Source organism: Amblyraja radiata, chromosome 3 (assembly GCF_010909765.2).
Source record: "Amblyraja radiata isolate CabotCenter1 chromosome 3, sAmbRad1.1.pri, whole genome shotgun sequence".
Lineage (NCBI taxonomy): Eukaryota > Metazoa > Chordata > Chondrichthyes > Rajiformes > Rajidae > Amblyraja > Amblyraja radiata.
This window is the reverse complement of record NC_045958.1, coordinates 72,392,463-72,413,440: the sequence shown is the minus strand read 5'-3', so window position 1 is coordinate 72,413,440 and position 20,978 is coordinate 72,392,463. Positions and strand designations below refer to the sequence as shown.

The following is a 20,978-nucleotide window of genomic DNA, read 5'->3' as shown; positions in this document are numbered from 1 at the left end:
ACTTTAAACAATTAATAAGTTCGGAAATAAAGGTGGGAATGCGACGGGAAGAAGTTTATTGCCTCGACGGGCAAAATGTGATCTATCATTCCCTCTCAACCCCATTCAGCTGCTCAATTCCCAATGATATATACTCTTCAAACATAGATGGCACATTGTTAGGAGGGAATAAATGAGACTTTCCTCCCTCAGACTGTGGTGTTAACAGGAGTTGGAGGTGCAAAAGGTCGATAATGTTCCACCCTCCCACCCATTCTAATATATAAAGTTCTTCTCAGCCATTTCCATTCTTTTTCTATTCCTAGGTTCATTTGACCTAACGCACATAAAAGAGTTGCATATAAACTATGTTCAGTCACGACATCAACGGATTGAACCAACAGCGGATCAGTTCCTTCTGTATGTTACTGATGGGAAGCATCGGTCCATGGAAGTTCCATTTTATGTCATAATCCGACCTATAAATGATGAAACACCAAGTTTCCTGGCCAGGAATATCACTGTAAGTGTCTGTATGTTTCTAATTGTTGCATCTTTATTAATGTAAAGGCTGCCTCATTCTCTTCTCACTGTGGCATTCAGGGAACATCATGGGCTTGGTATTGGCCATGAGGTAATTTTGCACAAAGTGTGGTAGGTGCCTGGAATGTCAGGGGTGGCGATGGAAGCAGATATTATAGTGGCATTTAGATTGGCACATGCAGGGAATGCAAGGATATAGTTCATTTTCAGGCAGAAGGAATTAGTTTAATTTGACCCTGTTCGCCACAGACATCATGGGCCGAAGGGCCTGTTTTTATGCTGTACTGATCTGCATTCTATATCTCCAGGCAAATTAAAAAAAAGCGGAACATAAGATGATGAAGTAACTCAGGGGGTCAGGCAGCATCTCTAGAGCGCATGGACAGGTGACGTTTCAGGTCGATTTCCTTCTATAATCTGAAGAAGAGTCCTGACTCGAAACATTACCAATTCATGCTCTTCAGGGATGCTGCCTGTGCAACTGAGTTATTCCAGCATTTTGTGTCTTTTTCTGCAAACCATCATGTGCAGTTACTAGTATCCAGAAAAAAATAGGGGTTTTGTTTGAAATTGCAAGATAAATGGTATGGTTTTGATGTATTGGTTCATGAAAAATGAAAAAAAAACAAAATGCAAATACAGCAATGAATTGTGAAGATAAATAGGAACTTTATTGCAGGGAAGAATGAAAGCCTAGAAATATTGCTGCTGTTTTATTGGGGAGGAACACACTTGAAGGAAAATGCAGTTTTAGATTGCATTTGTTAGGAAGGATAATAATGCTGTAACAAGGGTAGACAAGTGTCAATGTAATGCAAATTCATTAGATTGAGTTTAAGCAGTGTCCTCAGTAAGATTGTCCTATAATCCTTGCAGTGTGGAAGAATGAGGGGCTGAGAGCAAATAGATTCTGAGCAGGATTGACAGGAACGTTGCTGAAAGGCTTTCCTCAGCCTGGACTGGATTTGGCCTTGGGTGATGAAGGGAATAATTTGCATCTCAGATTTGGAGAAAACTCTTTACTCAGATGGTTTGTGAATTGTTGAATGGAACCCAGTGATGTTGAGGTACACAACTGAAGATGTGTCTGATTGTTAGCAAATTCACCTAGTGGCCATAACCAAGAATGTCAATTGTAGTGAATTCTTAGGGATTGTAACACCCAGTCCTACTAATCAATCTAACTTGGAGACTACCTGCATATTCAAGGTGCGGATAACTTAGAGATGTTGAGTACGGGGACAGTAGATAAGGCATTTGTTCTGCCATATTCCGACTGAATGATGGCACATTTTAGGGTGATTGAATGGATTATTGTTTATTATTTTCCTTTGTTGGGAAGCCTTTCACAAGCCACTTTTATGTGCCTTTTCTTTGCACTCTGCCACTCATCCACTGCAGATATTCCAAACAGCAGAGCTATCTGAGGTGCATTGTCTAACTAAACATTATTTGGGCATTTACACACTGAAGCCCATCATTCAATCTAGTGTATCTTTCTCTCATTGCATAGAGAGTGCATTTGACCATCTATCTGCATGTAAAGTTTCCCAAGTCCTACATGTTGTGTGAGCTCTCAAAGTAACTCCGACAACAACTACATGAGGTAAAGTGGATGAAATGAGCCTCGGTACAAATATTGTAAAACCATATTGTTGCTTTATCCAGGTGTCTGAAGGCCAAGTGTGTGAATTAGATCCATCGATAATAAATGTGGTGGACCTTGATGTGCCTGCGGACAGCCTCGCCTTCACTGTGAGCCAGCAACCACGCCATGGGATGATCAGAAGTGGGATGCACGGGAATGACGTTGTTCTTTACAAGCGACCGACCATCAATGATCAGGAGCTCCCTGTGCATGACTTCACCATGGATCAGCTGATGCATGGTATTTGACCTGCTATGATATACGACAAGTAGGAATAGTGTATTAAAGTACAGACCCAGTATTAGCAGAGAGGAAGGTACAGGTGTCTGAGCAAAGTCTCAGTTGCAAGGATACTGTTTAGTTTTACAGCCATCTCTGCTGCCATCTTTAAACTTTAGAGACACCGGGTCCACACAGACCAACGATCACCCCATACACTAGCACTATCCTACACACTAGGGACAATTGACAACTGTTTTTATCCAAAGCCAATTAACCTACAAATCTGTACGTCTTTGGAATGTGCTTGGAAACTGGAGCACTGGGAGAAAAACCACGCAGTCATAGTGAGAACGTACAAACTCTATACAGACAGCACCTGCAGTCAGGATTGAACCCAGGTCTCTGGCACTGTAGGGAAGCAATTCTACCACTTTCTGGCTGCAGATTGGGATTCCTACGCTGATCTACTGTGAAGTTACATTCAATATATTTGTATTTTATGACTTGCTGGTAAATAATAATCTTGAGAGTTTGTGAATTGGTGTAAAAATAAAACTGGTTCAACCCAATTAAGATATATTCAAATTTGTCACTCAACTATCAGGCATTCATGTTAATCAATTCTCACAAAACCTTAAATATCTTTCGGGCAACCGTGGACGAACAAGAAACAAATATTAAAAAGTAACCAGAACTATTATGTAACTGAACTTGCTTTCTTTGTGATTCCTAGGGGCCCCAATTCAGCCCATCAAATCTACTTCCACCAGTTCAATCATGGCTGATTTACCTCTCCCTCCTAACCTCATTCTCCTGCCTTCTCCCCATATCCTCTGACACTTGTACTAATCAAGAATTTATCGACTGTACATCTGCCTTAAAAATATCCACTGTCTTGGGGTCCACAGCCTTCAGTGGCAAAGAATTCCACAGATTCACCACCCTCTAACTAAATACATTTCTCCTCATCTCCTTCCTAAAAGAATGTCCCTTAATTCTGAGGCTATGACTAGTCCTAGACTCTCCCACTAGTGGAAGCATCCTCTCTAGATCCAACACATCCAAACACATTTCAATGGCCATTTTGGCTTGTCATTAGCAGGAAGTCAAGTGGTGGGAAGGTTACTGGCATTGTGGTAAAGGTGCTTTTCAGGCAGTTGTTCGTAGTGTTTAATGATAGCTGGAGATTATCAATAATCTGATTTATTGACCTAATATTTTCTAAATGAATGATGAGGATAGAGAAATCTGAATCCCCATCATCTCACTGCTGATCTCAGTGTCCCCTTCGGCACAAAGTACACGTCAGAATCCAAACAACGCAGCATTCCACAATCATATAAGAAAGGGAAATGGAAATAAGTCCCTTATTGCCTGCTCCATTGAGCAACAAGTTTGTGGTTGATCTTTAACCACTTTGCTTTAAAAATCCTTGATTTCCCTGATATTCAAATATGGTTATACATCCATTGAAGATTGAAAACACTAACCATTAATGTTTAGGCACAAGGGCATGAAGAGGGGTTTCGACACAAACGTCACCTATCCATGCTCCCCAGAGATGTTGCCCAATCCGTTGACTCATTCCAGCACTTTGTGTCAACCATTAACATTTGACCATTTCCTTGGTGTCTATTTTCCATGTCACTTCCCAGTACATTTCTGTTGAATAGTCATTAACCTTTTTCTCCCACCGCTGTCTGACCCGCTGAGCATTTCTATTACATTCTGTGTGAGAATAATAGAGAAAATGTGGCCAACGCACTAGTCAAAATAAGGGAAATGCAACTGAAACACGTTTGAGGTTTGTTTAGAGGAAGACATTAACCTGGTTTCTGATCTTTTCTACTCCACTTACAGGCTTGAAGCTGATGTATGTGCACGATGACTCTGAAAGCACGGCTGACAAATTCACCGTTCAATTGTCTGACGGAAAGCATAAGGTCCGCAAAGTCATTTCAGTCCAGGTTCTTCCAGTGAATGACGAGCGGCCATTTTTGAGCAGGTAACTTCTGGAGGTTGGCAGGTGATAACACAGAATGCCAGGTGAATTATCAAAAACCTGTTGAACGACGTGGCAAAAGGATTATTTTGTGGTGGGTTAAAAGGCAGTGCCCATGAGTTCAACATATGCTTCATGTGTGAGCCCATCATAGTACAATCGTAGAGGGCAGCAGAGTCGCACAGTAGCAGAGTTGCTGCCAAAACCCCCTGTCCCACTTACGTGTCCTTGGTATGCTAATTACGCGACCTTGTGGTCGCATTGAGGCGCGACGGTCCCGCTAAGGTCGCATGCGACTTCATGCGTTCGCACAGCCGTATGGAGCGCGTGACGTCATTTGAAGATGGACACAAAATGCAGGAGTAACTCAGCGGGACTGGCAGCTTCTCTGGAGAGAAGGAATGGGTGATGTTTCGGGTCGAGACCCTTCTTCAGTCTGAAAGAAGAGTCTTGACCCGAAACGTCATCCATTCCTTCTCTCCAGAGATGCTGCCGGTCCCGCTGAGTTACTCCAGCATTTTGTGTCTAACTTCAATTTTCTTGGCCCCGCTCTGGGAGTAGGAGTGGGGGTGGATCCAGACCGCTACGTGCGTGAGCCCCAGGCTGAGCTCGGCGATACTTTGCCGGCTTCTGCAGCTGTTGGAGATGAGACGTTGCGTCGCGCCAAGGTCTTGGGTCTGTCCCACTTTGGCTGTCAGTTACGCGACAGGCCGGTGGCGCGCAAAAATTTAGTTCACTACAAAATTTTGGAGCGCCACGTGATACTACATACGCGCACAACTACATACCCCTCCGTGCTTCTCAGTGGGACCTGCCCCGCACGGCCACACGATGCCCATGCGCCTCAACGCGACGACGAGGTCGCGTAATTTGCGTGCCAAGGACACGTAAGTGAGTCAGGGCCTTTACAGTGACAGAGACCCGGCTTCAATCCTGATTATGGGTGCTGTCTGTACAGAGTTTGTATGTTCTCCCTGTGACTGCATGGTTTTCTCGGGGTGTTCTGGTTTCCTCCCACATTCCAAAGACATGCAGGTTGCAGGTTAATTGGCTTCTGTAAATTGTCCCTCATGTGAAGGATTGAAGTAGTGTATGGGTGATCGCTGGTCGGCAGGGTCTCCCGGGGTTGAAGGACCTGTTTCCATGTTGTATCTCTACACTAAAAGACTGAAGTAGAGTCCTCTGTAGGATTGTTTGTATTTACACAGCATGATATCCTGGGCAGTGTTGCAATTTATAGCCCATCCCTATTTATCCATGAATTGAGGCCGTTAAGACCCAGCCACATCCATGTCATTTCAGTCACATGTAGACTGGTGGATGGCCCAGATTAGTATGAAGGCGGTTTTCTACAACAGTCCAGTGGTTTCATGCTTGTCATTATGCAGATTGGCACTTTAAAAAAACACAGGTTTATTTAATGATTTGAATTTAACTTCTGGTGAGATTGAAACCACCTTTGGCCTGCAATTCTGACTGTCAGTTCAGCATCTCAATCACTATGTTAGCAATCTCAAAATTAATTGGGTGTAAATTCACCCATCATTGTGGTGAGATTAAAATAATTGGCCCAGGATTCATGAATACCAGGCCAGTGTTAGAACCACTACCTGAATGAGCTTGGTTTTAAGGATTAAATAAATAAGTAGATAGGTTTATCATGGTAATCTCCTACCACATTATGGTCTCACCATTCTGTGCAGCTTGGACATAATCAGGGCTCAAATCAATGTTCAATCTTCTTTAACTGGACAGAATGGTACACAATTAGAAGGGACGCAAACGCAACACATGGCCAATGGTATAGGCGATATATTCCTTGCATGGAATATAGGTCTAAGGGGGAAATTTCCTCCACTTGTCTTGCCAAGGCAAATTAAGGTAGGTTGTGGGTGGATTGGTTCTAGCGGATAGGGGCATCATAATGTGATAAAGACCCAGAACATTGGGACTTGGAGGAGCACATAGATCTCTGGGGTGGGCTTGAACCACAAGGTTAGGTCATGACACTGGGGCAAATATTGAGATGAGGTAGGGGGCAGTTGATGTCATGAATGGATGGTGGTTGGGCAGTTTCAGGGTAAGGATCTGGAGGGTAGGTAGGTGTACATGTATTCAGGCCAGTATGTTGATCTGAGGGTGACTTGATATCAACCTTGTGAAGTACTGTTTGGTTGCTGTGGGATGTTGAAGGTGTTTCATAAATGCATGTTCCTGGAACAGAATATGTCACATTTTTTTCAGTGATAATTCTTAAGGGTTTTTTGTGCAAAAGCATCTGAAATAGCTAAAGTATGGTCCTGTAGATTATGTAAAGTATGGTCCTATAGATTATGATGGGATGAAAACTTCAGTGGTAACTAAAATCTCTCGCTGGCAAACTTTGCTAGGGTTTATTTGCCACCTACATTTTACTCCTCTCTTTCAGAAACAATGGACTGGAGGTAGAAATGGGCGATACCAGAATAATCTCCAGCATAGCATTGGAAGCTGAAGATAAAGATACTCCAAAGCAGCACCTTTATTATGTGATGGACAGTGTCCCCAAACACGGAGTGCTCCAGCTCAAGGTCAGTGGCTACATTTAGATTGAGGCTTTGTGAAGATCAAGTGTGTTTTATTGTCATATGTTCCAGATAGAACAATGAAATTCTTATTTGCAGCAGAACAACAGAATATGTAAACATTATACACTCTAAACAATATAAAAAACGAGAGAGGGCGGAAAAAAGTTCAGTATGTGAAAATATACACATACTCACAAATACACATATATAGATCATACATATAAATATTTACACACACACACATGTACTAACACAAAAAACAATAATTGTGCAATAATAACAGTAACAGTGGGCACCATGTTTTAGGAAAGATATTGTCAAGCTTGAAAGAGTTCAGAGAAGATTTACGAGGATGTTATCAGGACTAGAGGGTCAGAGCTAAGGGAGTGGTTGAGTAGGCTGGGTCTCTATTCCTTGGAGCACAGGAGGATGAAGGGAGATCTTGTAGAGGTGTATAAAATCATGAGAGAAATAGATCGGGTAGATGCACAGAATAAATGCTTGCCCAGAGTAGGGGAATCGAGGACCAGACATAGGTTCAAGTGAAGGGGAAAAGATTTAATAGGAATCTGAGGGGTAACTTTTTCACACAAAGGGTGGTGGGTGCATGGAACAAGGTGCTAGAGGAGGTAGTTGAGACTGGGACTATCCCATTGTTTAAGAACCAATTAGACAGGTACATGGACAGGATAGGTTTGGAGGGATATGGAAGCTTACCAGAGCGAGGCAAGAATGTATACTAAGGTTATGGTCAGACTAGCCATGACCTTATTAAATGTTGAAGCAATCTCAAAGTACCATGTGCCCTGATCATGTTCTTAATTTGTATATTGGTATGTGGAAAGTCAATAAACCCTAGCACAGCCAACTGTCAAAGTTTTTCAATGTTCCTAAATATCTCTTGACAGGCAAAATAATCTATTAAATTATTTTCAATATTTAAATTATATTCAATATTTTGATTTATAATTAAATTGAACTAAAAGCATACAAAATATTTTAATTCATTTGATCACGAATAATCTCCTGAAGAGCTACATGTTCCATTCATCAGAAAGGATGCACAGCTGCTGTGCAAACTCAGCTGAAAAGCCACCATTGCAGATTGGCCAATTTGTTCCAGACATCCATGCTTGCTCAGGAATCCTGGAATCCTGCCACTTAAAGCTGGAAAATGCCTGCAGTCCACTGGAATCGTTGGGTAAAATCCAACCAAGTGTGTCAAGGAATCCAAATTGACTGAGGTGGAAAAGGAGGAATATTTGCCATGGTTACAATTACATGGAATGCTTTTTGTAGCTTTGGTGAGATCTTTGACAGTAGTGCAGCAAGGGCAGAATGATAACTGGATCCATTTTGCCATAATTGTCATTGTATTGTTATAATACTGTGTTCAATGTTGGACTGATTTCCTTCCTTGATTTGTCTTGTTACCTTAAACATTGGAGGACATGTACTTACAGTCTTTCTGAGAAACCACAGTCATGATTCACATATGTAAGCTATTTTTTTTTTTAGTCATTACATTTTCTACATACTACCAATAAAACATAGTTTAAAAAAACATAGAATTCACAATAGAATAACATACACCAGAGTTCATTCTTAGTGATTTTAATAACTGTTTATTACTCTCTTAGATTTTTACTGACTTAACTATTTCTAATTGTATTTTTTTTAACTTCCGATATCCTATGTAAAAACATGCGGGTTAAGTTAAAAGTAAAACATATATGGAGCCATATAAAAACATTTTCCTCTTCACTCTTTCTCCCCACATTTGCATGAACTTTCCTCAGATTCCACCACCGACTGGGAACAATTTACAGTAATCATTTAAGCTACCAATCTGTACACCTTTGGAATATGGGAGGAAACGGGGGCAAAATGTGTAAACTTCACAGAGACAGCACCAAAGGTCAGGATCAAAACTGAAGCACTCTATTTGTGAGGCTGCTGCTTGACCAAATGTCCGTGTGTGTCTGGTCCAATTGAGGTTTCTGTTCAATGGTGACTCAAAATTGAATTGAATTTCCTTTATTGTCATTCAAACAAGTTTGAATGAAATTTCGTACCGTGCAGTCACGACAGAAAAAAGCAACAAAACACACAATGAACACAATTTAACACAAACATCCATTACAGTGAATCTCCAGGCACCTCCTCACTGTGATGAAGGGCAAAAAGTCTTATCTCTTCCTTGCTTGTTCTCCCGCTGCTTCGAGGCGATCGAGGCTCTCGATGTTGAAGCCCCCGTCGGGCGATCGTAAATCCGCGGCCGATTTTAAGCTCCGCGAATGGGCCGATTCAAACTCCGTGACTTGGGGCGGACGAAGCTGCCGCCACGGGAGCTCCCGAATATCGGTCACCAACCAGGGACCTGCGAGCTCCCGATGTTACCGTTCACAGGGCCCGCGGCCTAAGCCTCCGAAGCTCCGAAGTCGGGTCGCAGCCACAGCACCACCACAGCTTCCGAAGTAAGCCAACTCCGTGATGGTAAGTCCACAGGCTCTGCCACCAGAGCCCCCAAGGTTAATTCCAGTTGGAGGCCGTCAACTCCACGATATTAGGCCTCAGCGCAGACGGAGACGGAGATACGACAAGGAAAAGATCGCATCCCGGTTGGAGGAAGAGATTTTTTTAAAGATTCCCCCACCCCCCACATATACACAACTGAAAATAGACTAAAACATACATCTGACAAGACAAAAAGAAAACAAAGAAAAGAAAGACAGATGGACTGCAGGGGAGCCGCAGCTAATTGGGCAGCGCCTCCACTTCCGAAAATATATGAATGGCAGAGAACAGGGCTATGGTGCTCTGTTGAATGCTAAGGGTAAATAGTTCAGCTGTTTCTAATTGATAGAATTCATTGTTAGATACTTCTACTGCATCCATATTATTTACCACATCAATACGTCCAAATGTTGCACTGATCTTCAGCATTTTGGTGATTCCACACAATACTCAGGGTATTATGTATAGAAGTTGGGACTTTATGTTATATTGTACAAGATGTTGGTGAGGCTTCATTTGGATTATTGTGTTCAGTTTCGGTCACTCTGATATAGGAAGGATGTCATTACAGTGGAACGAGTGCAGTGAAGATTTATGAGGATGTTGACAGGACACGAGGGCCTGAGCTACAGGGAGAGGTTGGACAGGCTAGGACTTTATTTCTTGGAGCACATGAGGCTGAGGGGTGATCTAATGGAGGTGTATAAAATCATGAGGAATAGATAGGGTGAATATACAGTCTTTTATCCAAAGTAGGGGAATCAAGAACAAGAGGACATAGGTTTAAGATGAGTGGGAAAAGATTTAATAGGACTATCTTAAATTGTCATTTTTGATAGGTATGGGTGAGTTGGGCTGATGAGCCTGTTTCTGTGGTGAATTACCCTAATGGCTCTGATTGCTGCTGGTTTTCAAAGCTTACTTTTCAATGCCCTGCCTTTTCCGTTACAAAAGGTTATCTTCTCCACATTTACCACCTGTTCTTCCATCAGGAAAGCATGGAGTGGCAAAGCCTGTACCCTGGCATGAACTGCAGTCAGGAAGACATTGACATGAACCGACTGAGATATGTGCACACAGGAGCGATTGGGACAAAGGCCCAAGACCGCTTTCATTTCCACCTCATGGATGGCGAGAACACATCGCCACAGCAACATTTCCACATCTCCATTCGAAACATTGAAAAGGGTACGATAATAAAAATAACCCTAGCGTTAAGATGCAGCTCCAAACGCAAAGTTCAGATCATTTTTTAAAATAAGTAAATATTATAGCAATTATTTTAAATATGTTATTGAATTGTACTAGTTTACTGTGAATGTATTTAGTACACAGAATTTACTACTGTTTAAAATAATGATTCGGATACCTTTTTCATCTACTCTGGCCAATATTGGGGGCGGCACAGTGGTGCAGCGGTAGAGTTGCTGCCTTACAGCCCTTTCAGCCGCAGAGACCCGGGTTCGATCCCGACTATGGGTGCTGTATGTACGGAGTTTGTACGTTCTCCCCGTGACCGAGTGGGTTTTCTCCGAGATCCCCGTGACCATGTGGGTTTTCTCTGAGAACTTCGGTTTCCTCCCACACTGCAAAGACGTGCAGGTTCGTAGGTTAATTGGCTTGGTATAAATGTAAATTTTCCCTAGTGTGTGTAGGATAGTATTAATATGCGGGGATTGCTGGCCGGCGTGGAATCGGTGGGCCGGAGGGCCTGTTTCCGCGCTGTATCTCTAAAACTAAAAACTAAAACTAAATTTGATGACATGTAACCTTAAGGCCTCTCTACTTACAGTGATGTTAGGGGGAGGTAGCAACCTATATTTGCTCAATACAAGGTGTTTTTACATGAGAGGATGGAATATTTTAATTGCTTTTTATATACTTTAAATATTCAGTAAATTTTCCTCTTAAATCTTTCCCCACACTTGCATTTGCTCCCCCCAGATTCTACTACTTGACCATGGACTGGGAATAATTTTTAGTAACCAATTAAGCTACCAATCTGCACATATGTCAGATATGTGAGAAAATAGGAGCACTTGGGGGAAACAAGCAAAACCGTTTTTTTTTAGCTACATGCCATCCAGAAAATTACCATTGTTACATAAATAGCACTATTCCAAGATAGCACTATAATTTATTTCCACCACCCACCCCACCCCCACAACCAGTCTGAAGAAAGATCCTGACCTGGAACATCAGCTATCCATGTTCTCGAGAGATGTTGCCTGACCTGCTGAGTTACTCCAGAACTTTGGCTTCTCCAGCATTACTCCAAGATCAATATCCACTCAGATTCTGATAGCTATGGGCCTATCTGATAGTCATATTGAATCTTGCAAATTCTCTGATAAATGTGCATCATAGAATTCCAGGAATGCCAATATGTATAGATTAGCTCCAATGACCCACAGTGCATGTTACAATTCTCATTCCCTGAAATAATATAACCTAATGGTATAGTAAGATGCCATACCACGTGGAATTAAAAGAGGGTTATCTCACCTGGTTTAATTAAATTGCAAAAGCAGCCTAATTTAACCTAGGAATGGCCAGACTTGAGTCTTGTCCCAGAGAAAAAAAAATTATTGACCGTATAGTACTGGAAAAGAACCAGACCATTCCTTCAGATTTCTGGGCCATTGCCTCACGATGTAACAGTCTTTCCTTCCAGCCACAAATAAAGCTGAACAAATGAATTTGCACATTATTAATATTTGTAATGGAATGCTAATTTATAAATGATACAATATAATACACATTTTTTAAAAGTTTAATCAAGGAGCTGAAATTACATTTAAAGGTGTTTGACATGAACGAGGCAGCAAATGACAATAAATTTGCTAAAAGTACAAGATAAGGAGCCTGATGCAAATAAATTGTTGTATTTATTAAAAAGCAATTTCATCCTCCATCTTTTATAAAGTGATGTTATATTATATTCACTCCTTTCTATCCTGACTTTAACATAAAGTTGCTAATTCTAACTATATCCTGCGTAAATGGCTTTAAGTTTTTGAATCTTTAGCATGTTCTTTGTCTTGAGAAAGTGTTTACTTATTCTTTTCTCTAGGTGAAATTGCAGTTTTAACAAAACCACTCACCATTGTCAAGGGGGACCGAGGTATTTTGACTACATCTGTTCTTCTTGCTTCCGATGGCACGAGCAAATCTGAGGAGCTGCTTTATATCATTATAATCCCACCAAATTATGGACAAATAGAATATGTCAACTACCCTGGAGTAGCAATAACCAGCTTTAGTCAGATGGATGTAGCAGCTCAGACAGTTTCTTACACTCACAGGAGCAAGGCTGTGACCATCAGAGACTCACTGAGGTGAGAATAGATACATAAATGTTTCAAAGTATTGTTAATAAATGATATAGCAAATCTTATCATTTTCATGCATGTGCTGTAGGTTAGTTACAGAAATTATTTATCTTTTAATTGTAGCCAGTTACATGTCAATCAACCAAAAACAAGTATAATTGATTCTTTTTTTGTAATATATTTTTTTATTAAAGGTAATCAATTACAATGCTTCAAACAACTTTATATCAAATTAATTCAATTTGCATTAAGTAAAACACTAGTAATACTTATCTACTGTTTTTTTAGAAATAATGATAGAGAAAGAATAAAGGAAGAATAAATCATTAAGAGAGTGATTAAATAATAATTTGATTATATATAGGAAAGAAAAGAGAAACGAAAAAAAAAAAAAAAAAAAAAAAAAAAAAAAAAAAAAAAAAAAAAAAAAAACCTTTTTAGTAACCACAATATGTATTATTAATAACACTACTACAAGTGATAGTATCAATAAAGACATATATGTAATTCCAATATAAAAATGAATTATTCTCACCAAATCCCGCAGGGTGCACGTCGAGCTGTGTTGCCAAGAACAGCTACTTCTCTAAATACTGTATATATGGAGACCATATCTGTTCAAAAGAATTATACTTGTCCAATAGGACAAATCTAATTCTTTCCAGATGTAACGTCTCCATCATCTCTGTTGCCCACATTTTGGTTGTGGGGGATAATGTTCCCTTCCAAAATTTCAATATGATTTTTTTTCCAATTATTAAACAGTAATCAAAGAAATTTCTTTGATTTACTGTAAGTGATAGATGTAAATCCGGAATTCCAAATATTATTAGCTTTGGGTTAGGGTCCAATTTAACTTTGATGACTTCAGAAATAACTTTAAAGATTTCTGTCCAGTAATAATTCAATTTAGGACATGTAACGAAACTATGTATTAAATTTGCCTCTGCTTTCTTGCACTTATCACAAATAGCGGAGAGATTCGGAAAAATACTATTTAATTTAGTTTTCGAATAATGTAACCTATATAATACTTTAAATTGTATCAGTATATGTCTGGCGTTTAATGAACACCGGTGTATTCGTTGTAGACTTTCTTCCCAGTTTTCTTTTGTTATAGCCAATCCCATTTCATTTTCCCATGCTTGACGATATACTTCCGTTATTGGATTCTCCTTATCCAAAATGATGTTATATATATAGGCTATTAATTTTTCTGTATTTGGATATAAATTAAACAGATCATCTAACAATCCTGCTTCTTTATTTTTATAATCTTGTGTATTGGATTTAATATAATCTCTAATTTGTAAATACCTAAACAAATGTTGTGGAGACAATCCATAAATATCTTGTAACTCCTGGAATAAAAGAAATTTTCCTTTTCTATACAGATGTTCTATCCTTGTAATTCCTAAATCATCCCATTGTTTAAACCCCCCATCTAATATAGCAGGTTTAAACGATGGATTATTCATAATTGGTAATCTAAATGAGAGATTATCCAAGTGTAGAGTCTTAACTATTTGTTTCCAAATACGTCTATTATTATATATTATTAGGTTGTCTTTATAATATTTTTTTTGTACTTCCGTTGGTGCAAAAATTATCGAACCTACATTGAAAGGTAGACAGTCCTCCTTTTCTATATTTAACCATGTCGGTTCATGATCCATATTTACCCACCAGAAATTCATATTCTTAATCTGAACAGCCCAAAAATAATATAAAAAGTTTGGAAGTGCTAATCCTCCATTTATCTTAGCTTTACATAGATGTTTTTTATTTATTCTGTGATTTTTATAATCCCAAATAAAGCTATTGACAATATTATCAATTTTTTTAAAAAAAGTTTTCGGAAGAAAAAAAGGAATAGCCTGAAACAAATATAACAACTGCGGTAGAAATACCATCTTTATGGCACTTATTCTACCAATCATGGATATAGGCAGTGTTTTGGTCATTGGTGATAGAACCATTGGCGGAAAAAATTAGATCTGAACCTGAAATATATGGCTATAATACTGATACAACAATTAATAAAATTTCTTTATATGCAGATGATGTTTTGATTTATATTACAAAACCGGAAATTAGTATTCCCAACCTGCTAAACATTATAACTAAGTTTGGTGCATTTTCTGGGTATAGGATTAATTGGGATAAAAGCGAGATTATGCCAATAACAGGAATAAATCTTAATACATTACAACAATACCCATTAAAAGTAGTTACAGACAAACTTAAATATTTAGGGATTAACGTAACTAAAACTCATAACGCATTAATAAAATCCAACTATCCTCAACTATTAGATAAACTTAGAAAAAGTATAATTGATTCTGAATTGATGTACTCATGATTCTTAAATAATACTGAGATTGCTGCCGCAAACTTGGGATTTTCCTTCCATTCCAATAAATCAGAAAAAAACATTGGCTGACTATTGCAGAAGACACCTATACCAGCCACTGTGTGGATTTATAATTCTAATGAATGCAAGGATTTATGGTTAAGGCTAATTAATATTTTGTGGGTATGCTAACAGGAAAACAGATGTAGCAAGGAAACTGGAATTGATCATAGATCAAAAAGGAAATGTACTCGTGTAAGTTCATGCACTTTGTTAAGAGTCTGCCTTTAGATTTCTTTTATCTGTATGGAGAAAAATTGCAAAGTACTGAGTGATATAGTACTGAGTGATATAGGTGTGCTGTATGAATTTTCAGGCAGATGTGGCAGATAATTCTGGAAAATGAATGGCATTTTGGTCTTTAGTCGAAGAGGGTTGGAACTTGGAAATTAAGGATCACAATTATAATTGCACAGGGTGTTAGTGAAGTCACACCTGGAATACTGTGCAGTTTTGGTCCCCTCATCTAAGAAGGGATATATTGGTATTGGAGGGCAGAACAGAAGAGTCACTAAGCTAATTCCTATGATATGAAAGTTATCCTATCACTAGCAGAAAAATAAATTACATCTACAGAATAATGAGAGGCGTATCATTGAATCTTTATATTGAATGATCCTGATGAGCATGACTAATTGGATATTGAGATTTATTCCACTAGGCCTACACAAAGTTATAATGCTAGGGAGTGGTCATTTACATTTTTTAATAATTATGAAATTCCAAAATGTTTGTATGGGATACTCTTTGCCTTTAAATTAGTGTAATCATTTTTAACAGAAACTCTCAGCATTTGTAAATCAAATTTATCAAAAAAATTAAATTGTTTTCCCAATCATCAGTTTAAAATGATTATGTGATGAGATAACTATTATGAGTTTCCACTGCAATGGTATCTAGAAAGTAATGGATAGATTCATTACAACGTTTTGGCCATTCTCTCATGTATTTGGAAAGTGCCTGCCAAAGCTCCTGTATCCTATCTGTGTTCTTTCCAAGAGATTCAGTCTGGAACAGACATAAATCTGTCTAAGGTACACAAAATTGCTGGGGAAACTCAGCGGGTGCAGCAGCATCTATGGAGCGAAGGAAATAGGCGACGTTTCGGGCCGAACCCCTTCTTCAAACCATAAATCTGTCTATGTTCGTTTGCATGAGTTTACATCAAAGGGGAGGAGTTCCAATATCCCACAATGCCAAATTATATCTATTTGATTCTGTTGTTGACTTTTGGCAAATGCAACTCTCTGATCTCTAACTCTGGGACCTAGCTTTGTGTGTGGACTATGCCAAGCTTGTTGACATAATTGATCGTCTCTAACCTAGATTGAAAATGAATAAGAACCACGAAGAGCCATGGCTGAGTTTTGAGAAAAATAGGAGCCAAGTTAGGACACTTGGCTCTCCAAGCCTGCCCCACCATTCAATATGATCATGGCTTATCCACCAAATGAAAAATGCCAAATTTTCCAACATTTTGGAAAGATAGCCACTTATGTGAGTGGGGCCAGATCAAGGCCCATGCACAAAACTGGAAAGATTGATGGCCAATGGGCAACAAACACATTGACCCAGCATTGTCTGACATTTTTAATAGCAACCATGATTATTATCTTGAAACTAATGCAGTTTTTATTTTAGAACAAAACTGGGATTAAGCCAAAGTTTTTCCCAATAAATGTTTTTTTTTCTAATATCCAAGTACCCCAAAAGTGAAGTCTGACTCTCCCTTCTCCACACCCTCCCTTTCACTCTGGCCAGCCTCAGCCACACTCTCCAACTTACAGTGAAAACTGAGGCGTTTCAAGTCCCCCTTCACAACCAAATGTATTTAAATCATGGAACCTTTGATATAGATCCACAATGGATGTATCTTGCCCACCACGCTAAGGTGCATCACTCTAAGAATTTTCTGGATGCTGAATTTTCAAACAAGATTCCTTCTTTTTTAACTTTAAATGAGTTTTAGAGCTAAAGTGGCATCTTTTTTCTCATCAATGTTTCCTCAATAAATCTTTACTTTGATGTAATAGAACAGGAACTACATGTTATAAGTTCATAGGTCGGAAGAGCAGAATTAGGCCATTTGTCCCATCAAGTCTACACCACTGTTCAATCATGGCTGCTCAATTTCCCCCTCTAAACCCCATTCTCTTGCCTTCTCCCCATAACCTTTGACACCCTTAATAATCAAAAAATTGTCAGTATCTGCTTTAAAAATACCCAATCAGGGCCTCCATGACAACTTGTGGCATTGATTTCCCAGATTCACCACCCTTTGACGATAGAAGTTTCTCTTCATCTCTTTTGTAAACGTGCACCCTTTGTATTGTTCTTTACATCTGGGGATCTACAGAAATAAATAAAAATCTTCCTAGTGTTCCAGAAGCATTTTATGAAGGCAGGTCTTTTAATTTAAGGTGGCAACATTTTACAATGTTAACTGAATGTTAAAAATCAGCTGTAAATTCTGGTGAAATCTAAGGATTAGATCTTTGTAGAACTGTAAATGTAGAACTTTGGGCGAGTCCAGAACCAGGGGCCACAATCTTAGAATAAAGGGGAGGTCATTTAAGACTGAGGTGAGAAAAAACGTTTTCACCCAGAGAGTTGAAAATGTATGGAATCCCCTGCCACAGAGGGCAGTGGAGGCCAAATCACTGGATGGATTTAAGAGAGAGTTAGATAGAGCTAGGGGCTAGTGGAGTCAAGGGATATGGGGAGAAGGCAGGCACGGGTTATCGATAGGGGACGATCAGCCATCATCACAATGAATGGCTGTGCTGGCTCGAAGGGCCAAATGGCCTCCTCCTGCACCTATTTTCTATGTTTCTATGTTAATTAGCATAACAATTTAAAGCTATTTTGGAACTCATTTCTCCGTGCCCATCCAGAACACAAAGTGACATATCAGTGTACTCTGCTTTTTTGGCAATGTGTTGACCAATGCATTTTAAATTAAGACAGTCATAGTGTCTTACAGCATGAAAACAGCCCCTTTGACCCAACTTGCCTGCGCTGCCCAACATGCCCTATCCGCACTAGTCCCACCTGCCTACTTTTGGCCCATATCCTTCTAAACCTACCCTTCCATGTACCTGTCCAAACGTATTTTAAATGTTGCGATAGTATCCGCCTTAACTATCTCCTCTGGCAACTCATTCCATATACCCACCATCCTTAGTGTGAAAAATGTTGCTCCTAGTTGATCTATTAGATCTTTCTCCCTCACTTAGACTGATGTACATAACACCATCACTGACTGCCTTACAAGGGATACTAATTAAAGTATTGTTTCACTCATAATGACTCTAACTTTGGGAGTTTTACTGCTAAAAACACAATTTTTAGGCCACATGACAGCTTATTTCTGAGCTTGGGCTGTAGAACCACTAGGACAAGAATCCCTGATAAAGGTGTGTATTGTTTTATTATTTCATTTCTGTAGACGGTGAATCAAGAACACTTGCTGAAGGCTGCCTTGCCTCTGACTCTCTTTGCTAGATTCATTGTCAGCAACGGGCTGTCCACAAGAAACGGAACTCTAGATATCGTCATTGAAAATACGGATCGCCTGCTCCCCGAGCTGTCCAAAAACAAAGGGATCAGATTGGTGGAAGGTTCCATGATGTCCATTTCGCCGGATGTGTTACAATTATCCGACCCTGACTCTCCACCACAGAATCTCACGTACATCGTTACTCAGCACCCTCAGTATGGACAACTGTACTGTAAAGGGGCAGCTCTTCACCAACATAACTTCACGCAGTTGGATGTCAACAACATGGATGTCGCTTACAAACACAATGGAGGAGATTCGCAGATTGACAAGTTTATGTTTGTTGCCACTGATCTAACTAATCGTGGCTTTCTGATTGATGGGAAATTGCAAAATGATCCAATTGTCTTCACAATTGAGGTGAGTGGATGGGAATTTTCTGATTTATATACTTGGGCATGATCAGAAATATAGTCCGATTGGTGGTTTTGATTGTCAAGGAAAGGTGAGGTGAATCTTAGGCTGAGGAATTGCAGATAATGGTATCTGTTCAACCCTCTCATTGTGCGATTTCTGTGGCCTTAGAAGTAAGAAAATGATTCCAGCTTGGTTTAAAACTTGGTGAAATGTACGGTAGGATTTAGCCCATTGATCAGATAATTGGAATTGATGTGGATTAGAGATCTATTCTTTCCTTAACATGGCTGACATAATAAAAGATTAAATGGATGAGTAAACAGACATGTCTTCAATTCAAATCATACCTGCTGAAAATTTTCAATTCAATTAATGAAGTGATCTCAAATAAAAACTGGCAATAGTATTGGTGATGTTAACTACCAGATAATTCTAAAACACCAACATTGCCAAAAAGGACACAAAGTGCTGGAGTATCTCAACGGGTCAGGTAGCATCTCTGGAGAACATGGATAGGTGACACTTTGGGTCAGGACCTTTCGTCAGACTGATTGTAGGGGGGAAGAACAAAGCTTTAAAAAAAAAGGAGAGAGGCAGGACTAAACATGGCAGATAATGGGTCGACAGAGGTGAGGGGAGGGGGGATTGATAGACAGATGATTAGAACAAGGGCCAGATGAGCAAGGAAGCTGTAAGACAGGTTTTAAGAGTGGTGCGATTGTAAAGCCAGAGGGAGGAATGTGGTGATGGGAGGGGGAAGAAATGGGTGGGAGTCCAGGTAGGGCACAGGGGAGGGAACACGGGGTGTAGGGGGGGGGGGGGGGTATGAGGGGGAGACTACCTACTCAATCTACCCAACCTACCCAGCCTACATGTGTTTCAGATCCAGAACAATGGGAATGACTCTTAAAATGGCTAAGCAAGATATTCATATGTTTCAAAGCTGTGTGAAATATAACATTATCTTGCCAAAGCAATTTGGCTTATGCAAAGGTACAATAAATCTGGGTGACTTTTCAAAAGTTCTCCCCACTAAAATTTTTAATTTAAATTCAGAGAACTGGTCCACAGGTGACTCAAATATAAGCCTTAAGCATTCCTGTCACAAGCAAATTCCCAAATGCGTTATCATTATCACTGAGAACAGAGATCCCACCCAGAGATACTGACAGTGGGACACAGTGGGACACAGTGGGGAAAGCTCCAAGTATCCTCTACTTTGGTTCCAACGTTGATTAAAACAAACAGCAGCAAAGAAATGTGCCGCTGAAGATTACCTACCAGACTTCAACCTTCCTCAATTTAAAAAAAAAACACGTATCCATGTTGAAAAGCATTTGGAAGAAGCACTGAGGGTCACAATAGCACAGAGTGCACCCAACATGGAGGCCAAAGTCCAGCTCCAAGAGTAACTCAATAGCACCAGTATTAGCTGATTTGGAAAGGACAGGTGTTACACTGGGTGTGCAGCAGCTGGTGAGCACATCAGCACAAGGGGCAATCATACTTGACCTTATCCGTGCCATTGTTCTCTCCATTGTTCTCTCCATTGTTCTCTCCATTGTCCTCTCCATCCCGCTCCCCTTCCCAGTTCTCCTACCAGTCTTACTGTCTCCGACTAAATTTTATCTCTATATATCGCCCACTCACCTGACATCAGTCTGAAGAAGGGTCTTGACCTGAAACGTCACCCATTCCTTCTCTACAGAGATGCTGCCTGTCCCGCTGAGTTGCTCCAGCATTTTGTATCTATCTTGTCCTTGCCAATTTACCCACTGCATATACTTCTAACCATAACAGTCTTGATAAGTGCGAGCACTGTCCTGTTTCACTGGGGCA

General features: G+C 39.9%; 1 protein-coding gene across 3 annotated transcripts in view; it reads left to right on the top strand.

Moving 5' to 3' along the window:
• frem1 (FRAS1 related extracellular matrix 1) overlaps positions 1-20,978 on the top strand; it is a 141,577-nt gene that overhangs the window by 83,638 nt on the left and 36,961 nt on the right. For 2 of the 3 annotated variants that reach the window (XM_033018045.1, XM_033018046.1), the window contains 7 exons: positions 306-502; positions 2,191-2,410; positions 4,253-4,397; positions 6,823-6,964; positions 10,471-10,666; positions 12,552-12,816; positions 18,728-19,142. In XM_033018045.1, coding sequence (XP_032873936.1) covers positions 306-502; positions 2,191-2,410; positions 4,253-4,397; positions 6,823-6,964; positions 10,471-10,666; positions 12,552-12,816; positions 18,728-19,142 — 1,580 coding nt within the window. Of the gene's footprint in view, positions 1-305; positions 503-2,190; positions 2,411-4,252; positions 4,398-6,822; positions 6,965-10,470; positions 10,667-12,551; positions 12,817-18,671; positions 19,143-20,978 lie in introns of those variants that run through there. The other variant, XM_033018047.1, reaches the window with a different exon arrangement.